The sequence below is a fragment of the Dendrobium catenatum genome, unplaced genomic scaffold (genome assembly GCF_001605985.2).
Source record: "Dendrobium catenatum unplaced genomic scaffold, ASM160598v2 fragScaff_scaffold_265, whole genome shotgun sequence".
Classification (NCBI taxonomy): Eukaryota; Viridiplantae; Streptophyta; class Magnoliopsida; order Asparagales; family Orchidaceae; genus Dendrobium; species Dendrobium catenatum.
In genome coordinates this window covers 330,812-340,886 of record NW_021318727.1, presented here as the reverse complement: position 1 = coordinate 340,886, position 10,075 = coordinate 330,812, and the positions used below count along the sequence as shown (strand labels likewise).

The 10,075-nt window shown below is 34.3% G+C and overlaps 1 protein-coding gene and 1 pseudogene across 1 annotated transcript; one reads left to right on the top strand and one right to left on the bottom strand.

The window, feature by feature from the left end:
• Positions 1 to 2,450: 2,450 nt before the first annotated feature.
• On the top strand, positions 2,451 to 5,832 carry LOC110095888 (cyclin-dependent kinase inhibitor 5). The gene is made up of 3 exons (XM_020821619.2): positions 2,451 to 3,064; positions 4,639 to 4,833; positions 5,361 to 5,832. Exons 1-3 carry the CDS (start codon positions 2,727 to 2,729, stop codon positions 5,428 to 5,430), a joined length of 603 nt encoding a protein of 200 aa, XP_020677278.1. The 5' UTR covers positions 2,451 to 2,726; the 3' UTR covers positions 5,431 to 5,832.
• Positions 5,833 to 8,564: 2,732 nt separating this feature from the next.
• Positions 8,565 to 9,586, bottom strand: LOC110096270 (annotated as a pseudogene).
• Between the last annotated feature and the right edge of the window lie 489 nt (positions 9,587 to 10,075).

Genomic DNA, 10,075 nt, shown 5'->3' with positions numbered 1-10,075 from the left:
GAACAGGGCCATCACAAATGACATTCACAAGATTTTCATAAAATAATTTCTTTGATAATTTAATAAAAAATATTTATGATTTAAATAATTCTTACATATATTGCGTGATGAATCTTTTACATTTTTTTACAATGATTAGAGGGTATGCAATTCAACACATTATAAACCTTATTTTAAAAAAATCTAGTAGAATTTATATATCATCACATCCAATTCTATTGTGATTGTCTATGAGTTGATTTATTTTAAAGCAAGGTCAATCCATAGGTCTATGATAGAACATTACATTTCTATTGTATTTGTTTTGCATTCATTCTTTATTAAATATACATATCATGTACATTAATTCTTTCACTAAATTAAGGGAAGAAGTAATATGGATCATTAAATTATATTATCTTTCTTTTATTAAATATATATATCATGTACAAATCAATTTATAGAATTGTTGTATTATAAATTTTGTGATTGGATTGTCTTATAAGAATCTCATTTGACCTTTTTTTTTATTACATTGTATGTGTTGCTATCTATAGAATTTAACAAGTCACTGCAAAACATTTGTCTCATAAGCAATTTATTTAATCATGTCTAAACAATTAAGACTTTATTTGGGACAACTATTTTTCGAGGCTTTCAAAAAACTTTTGTACTAGAAAGCTGTTATAGAAATCAGTAAAAAAGCTGTCTTAAACAAAGCCTAAATATTTCCTATGCTCAACCATTTCATTAATCATGTAAAATTATATTTGATGAGAGCTGAGCGTAAGTTCAATTAAGTTCGACATATTTAACACTATGTTTTTGGTTGATATCTGTGAGCTGGGCCGGGGTGTTCTCTTTTTGCTGGTGCTGGCTTTGCTTGGACAGTTCTTTGCTGGGAAGGTTTATTTTTTGGTTTTTCTTTATCTGTGGGTGTATATCTGGAAGAGAGGGAGGTTGTTTATATATTGTTTTTATGCTATTGTCTGCTATCATGTTAGGAAGGTGCAGGTTGTTTACAGGAGAATGGTGACTTTGTTGGGTTCTTATTTCTGCTGCCTGCATTGTTATGTGATGTGCTGGAGGCTGAAGTGTAACTGGTTTCATGAAACCTGGAAGTATCTCGTTGGTTTTGGTTCTGTGTGGTTTGATATGAAGGATTATTGTGGTAGGAATTGGTATGGATGGAATATGGCTTGGTACTTGAACGTCGGTTTGCATTTTACGATTGATGTTGGTATCTCTAGACCGGGCAAAGTTTTAAACTGGAAGTACTTTCTTAAATTAATCTTTCTGCGGGAGTTGGTTGACCGGATTCTCTGTCTGGGTGGTTACAAAATGCTGAAAGCCATGTATATTTACTATATTAGTTGTTTGTCTTCTAAAGCTTCTATTTTTTTGGAGAATTTATTGCAGTTTTCTAATCATCTGGGGTTGTGGGAGCTATAAAGACTACAAGGTTCTCTTTCAATCTTGTTTGAGCAATTATTTACTCATATTTTCAACCATTTCATCAACATAATTTTCAAATCATCTTTGGTTAAAGGGTCAAGCATATGTTCGATTAAGTGTTTTCAAAAACTTCACACACACTATGTTCGATCATCTTATTGATCATGTAGGTTTGATTAAATGTTCGAATAAGATTCAACTATTTTATAAATTTTTTGATGATAACATAAGCACCTTATTTAAACTTATTTGAACACTCTGCCAAACATATATTCGACTTTTTTATCGATCAATATCAAATTATCCTCGATGAAAGGGTCATTTGTGTTCAACATTTGCTAAGAACTTATTCCAATTAATACTGATCTTCTGTAAAATTTAAACAATAGATAATATCTTAAAATAATATTTTTTTAGTGTTAAATAAATATTATCAACTAAAAATACTTATACTTAATACCTATATTATTTTAATGTTATTCTAAAAAAATCTGATGCACATACAACTAGGGTTGCAAATGAGTCGAGTGAAGACCGACTGTCAAATATTGAGCTTAAGATCGAATTCGAGTTGAGTTCAAAAGACGAGTCAGAGCATCGCCTAATAATTTTGACTCGATTACACTCCTACATACATCAACTTGCATTATAGATTTTTTTTTTTTTTTTTGTTGCAATCCCCTCAAAATATTATGTGTATGAGAAAAAAAAATATGTGCCCCATAAAATTTCATTTTATGCAATAACAAATTATTTATATATATATATATATCAAATGTATGTTGTAATTCTCTTCTGTTTGACCATCTTATGATGTCCACATTAATTATCGGGCGCACCTGAACTGTTGAAGCGTCGGATTTTCTCCCACCGCGTCCAATTATATTTTTCAAAATAATTATTTAAATAAAAAATATAATATTCTTCTTATTTATTAAATAAATCTTTTAAGAAAATAAACGTTAAATAATTTTTATTTATATTTATTAGGTTGTACAAGTCTAAGGAGTAAGGAATACTCTTGCATACAAACCTCTCTCCTCCCCTGCATTTGCCCTTCTCGTCTTCCCAATCTACATCGGTACTATTCTCCTTCCTCTCTCCTTCCTCTCTCTCTCTCTCAAGCTCGTGTGTTTCTCTCGTCTCAGCTCTCCCTCTCCTTCTACTCGGAAGGAATCGCTGCCTTTCTCCGATTCTCTCATCTCTTTGCTCGGCCTGGAGTCTCTTTGGCCGTTAGCTTCTTTTTCCTCCTGAAGTTCTTTCTACCTTGTATGAGATAATAGTGAGGAACAATGGGCAAGTACATGAGGAAAGCGAAGCTCAACGGTGAGGTGGCGCTCATGGAGGTCTCTGCTCAGTCCTCCATAGGCGTACGAACAAGGGCTAGAACTCTCGCACTTCAGCGACTCGAGAAGTCATCCTTCTCCCCTGCGGCCGACAATTCCTCTTCTTCGTCCTCCTGCTACCTTCAGCTCCGTAGCCGCCGTTTGGAGAAGCCTGCTGTCGGGATAAAGACTAAGGATTCTCTCGAGCCCAAAATTCTTGATGCGGCGGAGGCCTCACCTGAGGCCGACGGAGGTTTGGAGGTTTCTTTCGGGGAGAATGTCTTGGACCTCGAGGCTAGGGATAGGTGGGTTTTTTCTCTTTCTCCCCCTTTTTCCTTTCCCCTACTGTTTCGTGTAACTAGGGTTTTTTTTTTAGCTCTTTAGATTTTTTGGTCTTGTTTGCTGCATTCAAAACTCTTTTCGGGTTCCTTGATTTTTGATATATTTTGTAGAAAAATTGAGATGGTTGGCTTTCTCAGCTGATAGATCTCGTTTTAAGTGTTTTACTTGGGTTTGGAACTGATTCCTTATCTATGTTAGGGTTTTTAACTCCAGGGTGACTTTAAACATTTACTTTTTCACTGTAAGAAACCTAATTTCCATCCATCCTACTATTAATTGAAGGGGTAGCTTTTTTAGATGAAGAGGTGATCTACGAAGCCATTTTGTTCCGTTAATTGTTTTTATTGTGCCATTGAATCCTTTTCCAGTAAAGAAAGCATACACCTTTCTTGCTGTCACAGACAAAATCAAAGCTGTTCCAGGACTTTATTTACTCGACTGGCACATGGTTCTTCTTGTTATGGATACCACTTGCACGACCTTTACAGTTTTTTTTTAAATGATCCACCCCTGATTTGCTTCTCTTTACATGGATGGTCCAGGGGTGTTTCCTGTGAGGTCATTTTTATATCTAATTTTTTTGAAAATTTAGCAACTATATCTTATCAGCATCTCCCAATTTTCACATGCATGTTCAATAATTCATAAATTCTTGCTATTTTAAAAGTTTATTTGAATATCCTATGATCATATATAGTTTATAGCCATGCATTTGGCTGCGTTGCTTGAGGTTTTTTAGAAAAATATTCTTGAAATTTGGGGTTTTCATAGGAGAGTTGCCATTGCTTGTTTCTTTCTGTGGTCATTGACAAAAGGGGGTGGCTTGTACATAAGTTCTGATCTGGAAAGCCAAAAAAGCTGTACTTTCTGCATGGTCCTTCACATATTGCAAATCTGAATGGAGTGGGTTCCAGGAGCCTTCACTTGGCTGCTTGCTTTTAAGGCTTATGACAAGCGACAAGTTGAAGGATTAAAGCTAGCTTGTCTTTCTTTCTTCATCAATTGCAAACTCAATTATTGCTCAATATGCTTTGTGATGAATGATTGCTATGGCTATCATATATACATCTTAAAAATTTTTATTTGTTGTGCTGATTTTTATTTTGGGTATTTAAGGAATTTGGACCAAATGCAACCAAAATGTAATAAATAATCGTATGTGGGCTTCCTCTTACTTCTGCCTGACCATCATGAGAAGACTTATGGAGCATGGAGTATTGGCCCATTGCTTGCTGCTCCCATGTCAAATTTTTATTTTTTTTGTTCCATAATATCAATTACTCTGCGTTCTCTTTTTAATGCACTCTTTTGGCTTGTTTTTATACTGACCTGCCCACGTGAACCTGTTTTGAATGTGTTTTGTTGCTGCTTTGGCGATTCACTTTAACTCTAGTTTTGTTTGCAGCAAGAATTTGTTATGCTTATCCTTCTGAATACATGACGTTTTCTGATGTTTTTTTTACTATTACAGTTTTTTTATATTTTATATATAGAGTTATTAGCTCAAATGTGCTTCTTTCTCTTTTTTGAATCTTAGGGAAACAACTCCTTGCAGTTTGATAAGGAATTCTGAAACTTTAAGTACTCCTGGTTCCACCACCAGGCCCACTGTCACAGCTGTTCTTAACTGCAGAGTGCTCAATACAACGCATCAAAACATCCCTAGCACACATGAGATGGAAGAGTTCTTTGCAGGGTCTGAACGCCTTCAACAGAGGACGTTTATTGAGAAGTATACACTCTTTCCTTGTTAACTTTTTTGTGATGTTTAGGGTTTTGTAGATAAGGATATTGCAGAATGATGGCCCTGCTAAATCTTATTTACGTGCATGTCACTGAATTTTTATGGATTTATACATCCAACACAGAAAATTTTTATTATCATCTAATATCTAAATAACATCAAATATGCTATTAATATTAAAAAATATATTTTTTGATGTAATTTTAGACATCAATGAATGCATATATAGATTAAGAGAATCTGGTGGTATGAATGAAATCTCCTAATCTTACAATGGTTTCTTCACTTATGTGTTGCAATTAATCATATATGTGCATACATATAACCCCTAGTGCAGGAGAATTTATTTCGTGCGGCCAATGGATCTTTTGGAGACGAATCAGGATGCGTCATGTTATCCGGTACATACACATCATGTCCTGATTCGTCTTTGGACGATGTTGGGTGACCGCACGTAATAATTTCTCAAAATTTAAGTTGCAGAATTTGATTTGATGTTTGATCTTAATTTGCAGGTATAACTTTGATCCAGTGAATGATTGCCCTATTCCTGGTCGGTATGAATGGGTTAAGCTTGACTCCTAGGAGTCGCCTATCTATCCTGACATGAAATTATTGCGAGGTACCTCTCTCCATTTGTTCTCTGCTCAGATGATTTCCATGGCGGCCTTATTTCATGGAAAGCGATGATTATGATCTTTGTTGTTATGTTGTAAAAAGAACAATGGTTTTCCCAAGTATAAAATGCAAGAGCACAGTGGTGTGTGCAATCATGCGGAGCTAAATGTTAACACCCCTAGCTAGTAGAACCAAAAAAAAAAAAAGGAATGATAAATTCCATTCTCAGCTGTATCTTTAACGGATCATTTAGGAGATCCAATAGGGATCATTTGATCAATTTTCTTAGTCAACACTCTCATGCTTCTGTAACATACTGCTGTTGCACTCAAGTTCTTGGGAAATAAACATTTTTCTTTCATGAGATCATCATGTTTTACAATATGAGATGCTAAGAACCTGAAAATTTATTTTTCCATTTTCATAGCCAGTAGCATGGGGAATTATCCGGTTCAGATACCAGATGATAGCCAGAGTCTAATGAAAATGTGTCACATCACCTCCTACTCGGTACTTCACAATATCGAGTTGAGTATTGCTCGGTACTGTGTAATATTGAATTCAGTACTTTATAGTATCAAGTTCAGTATTACTCGGTACTGTGAAGTTCCAAATGATAAATTATGTTCGATGTTTGAACCCAATAATCTCTCCAGTGGCAGATGACCCATGGTGCATGGGATTTTTATTGGGTCGGGTAACCTGATGTAGAGATACATCAGGTAACCAATAAAAAAATGCCACATGCACTTATTGTTTAAAGCTGAGTGATTTTTGTTTAAAGTGCATGTGGCATTTTTTTTATTGGGTACCTGATATATCTCTACATCAGGTTACCTGACCCAATAAAAATTCTATGGTGCTCATAAATACTTTTTAGTAAACTTGAAAATTAGCCAAATTTTAATAATTTTAAAATATATCAAAAATGAATTAGATAATAAGTTTTATATATTTAAATATTTTATTCTATATTTTTATTTTTAATAAAAAAATATTTTAATTTTAATTTTTTTTTACTTCAAAAATTTCTTACCCAATGGTTTGCCTACATGTTTTAATTGTGAAATTTGATTGTTCTTAGTTTGAGAGCCTGTATCATGCTAAAATGTAGAGTGAATGGTAGTGAGCAAATGTTGAGCAACAACTCGGCCATTCTCTTTTTTAGTATTTTACTCGAAATAGACACTTTGCCATTGATGTTCGAATTGATGTTTCCAGCTACATTGTATATGATTTGAACTATCATACAAATATAATTATCGATATTAGTTTTATCCCCTGAATTTGAGGCAAATTTTATAAATTTTTTACTTTGATAAATTTACCTTTTAAGATTTTATTTGGGACAACTTTCCTAATATTTTATGAAGCAAATTTTTAACACAAAATTTTTAGTTCAAAAAGTTTTTTTACTAGAAAACTATTTTAAAAAAGAATAAGAAAGCTGTCCCAAACTAAGTCTAAGATTTCGTTTGGGACGGCTTTTTTATTGCTTTCTAAAACGGAGTTTTAATACAAAATTAAAAAATTTTGTACTAAAACTCCGTTTTAGAAAGCAATAAAAAAGCCGTCCCAAACGAAGCCTAAGTCTTCATTTGGGACGGCTTTCTTAATGTTTCTTAAAGTAGCTTTCTAATAAAAAAATTTAAGTTTTATACTAAAAAGCTGGTTTAATAAGCAATAAGAAAGCCATCCCAAACGAAGCTTAAATCTCTATGACATTTGCTTAATGCATAACACTCTTGAGAAATTTTTTATTGAGGGATTTATCTATAAATCAAAAAGGTTTTATGTATATATTTAATACTTAAATATTTATATTTTTTATGTATCACTTTTATGTGTAAATCACATCAAAGCATGTGCACAAAAAAATGTGTTTTATTTTAATAAATTAATAGTAATGATATTTTTATATGAGTTGAATAATTGAGTGTTATGTAAGAAAATATAAAAATTTAGGTGTTAGATATATAAATATAAATATATGTAAATTTTATGGTATATACTTAAATCCATCTTTTTAATTTTAGTCATTGAGCTTTGATTCTAAAGCATCTATATTATTAATTTTCTATGTAAGAGATCTAAAATAAAATCATATCACACTTAAGTGTCATTTTTCTTCAAATAATATTATTTGAAAATAAATAATATTGTAATTAAAAATAGTATCATATTCTTAATATTGATTCTATTAATTATATGCCTTCTATTTTTCAAATGTTTTCTCCAATATGTTTACTTTTCACATATTTTATATTAAAATTTTGCTATGAAAAAAATATATTTTAAGACATCTTTTGAAAACATTCATTAGAATCTTCATAAGTTATATTAAAAAATTGATGTAGTGGGTCGGTAGAAGAATCAATTATGTTAGAATAAATTATCAATATAGGGAACAACACAAGCTCTAAGTTTTAAAGAGTATATAATTCATCAATATATTTTCTTACAACTAGTATATGTAAGTGCAGTAGAATATTCTAGAAAACTTAAAAAAGAAAACTTGTAATAAACGTTATGCTAGTCCTAAGGGTTTATTTTGCTAATGATGTTCCAAATCATACTCCCCTTGCATAAAAAAGGCTCGTCTCCGTCAATATAGTAGTAATCTATGTGGGCAGGTGTATAAAATATGGATAACTCTCCTGGATCAAAGATTTTATGTCTTCGATGAATACTCTTATTGCCATATTTTATCGATCTAACCGTAGATCACCCAATGAGATGGTTATGAGAAACATCAGGCAGTTATAATTGGTGCAAAGTGGCAATTGAATTTGGAATGATGCTGGTGAGATTATTGTTGTTTAAGATCACCTTTGTCAGCCAAGGTATATTGGCAATCTCCATAGCAAAAACCCCCTCAAGAAGCTGGTTTGTGAAATTAAGAGCCACAATTTCCCCCAGTTGACTACAAATCACACCAAACCATCCACTTTTCGTGAATTCTTAACCAATGATCCTATACTTGCAATAGGTTGACAAGAACAGTTTAACATAAGGGAGCTCATCTACAATGACAGCAACAAAACATTTATTTTGTCCCAAATCAAGAGCTTTTTCAAAATCTTCGGATTGTTTCAGGAATATCAACCAGCTATACCAATTTCCCGCATAAGATATCCATCAACCAATTTCCCAACATCTATCTTTGTGCTATAAAAAACAAGAGCTGGTTGCTGTCTCTCAATCATTACAAACTCCTTCACTATGCTATTGAACTTTTCATCATCATACATTGCGTTTTCCTCTCCATTAGCAGGAAACAAGAGATCAGATAGATGTGCTTCATCTAACTGTCTCCCCATCTTCTTCACCAGATCTCTCTTAATATTCTCACAGAAATGCAGCATTCTTGCACTTTCTTGTAGTTTGAGCAGGAAACTACATGAAATGGAACCTTTCTCTGATGGTAATATCCCGACAATAGCCTTTAAAATCGACTCACTTTTCATTTCATTGTTCCTTTCGGTCACACTGCCTTTGCCAAATCCCGGTAGTTTTCGATAGGCGTAAGCTCTTTGTGCTTCTCCAATCACCTTTTCTGGCACTCTCTCCTTAGCTTTCATGGTTAATAAGACCCTCGAATATAAATCTAGATGAAGCTCACATAAGTCCTCAATCAATCAGTCCTTCGGCACCAATTGCTGTCTGGTATGATCATTTTCAGATGTGAATCTCTTTCGGCTGTAGGTGTATGACCAGTTCACCTTAGAAATATCCATGCAAACCTTTAATGCTATTGAGTCTATGCAGTGCAGTGACTTACTAACTTCAAGTCATCAGAACATGGTAACAGAGATCTAGTACTCTCAAGAACTATGATGGAGTCTCTCCTGCCGCGAAACATGATGGTGCTCAGGAAGACTTCAATCTTGTAAATGAGATTTCCTTTCTCTACTGTCTCAAACATTCGAGGTACTCTGCCACACAACGGACTGTTGACCACATTGTAAGCATTGAGGGTAACAACAATGCCATAACAAAACATAGAACATATTTCAATGGAAGCAGGCTCCCCAGGAATATCAGGCATATGAATCTCATCAATGCTTTCTTCACTAGCAGCAGCCACCAACTTTTGCATGAGTCTACTCTTGGACATAAGGGGGAACTTTCTAATTCGCAAAAAAGATGTAGTGGATCGGTTCGTGCGTACGGAGGTAGACAGGCAAGCTTCCGAGTCGAATCAGAAACATGGGCGAAGTAGGACGACTCAGGATGAGTGGTCGCGTGGGAGTGGGAGCTAGAGTGCAATCCAAACGAACGAGGGAGTGCGTTTGGGTTTGAATGAGTGGAGTGAGAGTGGATAAAGATCGTAGGTATGGTGGCGAGAGGAGTCAGAGGCGGAATTGGAACGAGCGGCGGTGCAGTGCGGGTGGATCTGATCTAGATATGGCATGCTTAAGCGGAGTTGAGTCGTGGACGACGATCGTGTAATGATTTCAAATTACACAATTAGGTGGAGGATCTCGCCATCAAAGTGAAAGCTGGAGAGTAGAGGAGTCGCAGACGATTCTTTCGCATGAAGCAATGGCTGAAAGTTCATTAGGGTTGTTAAGCCCTTATAAACTTGCCCGAGGCTAACCAAGGGAGAGGG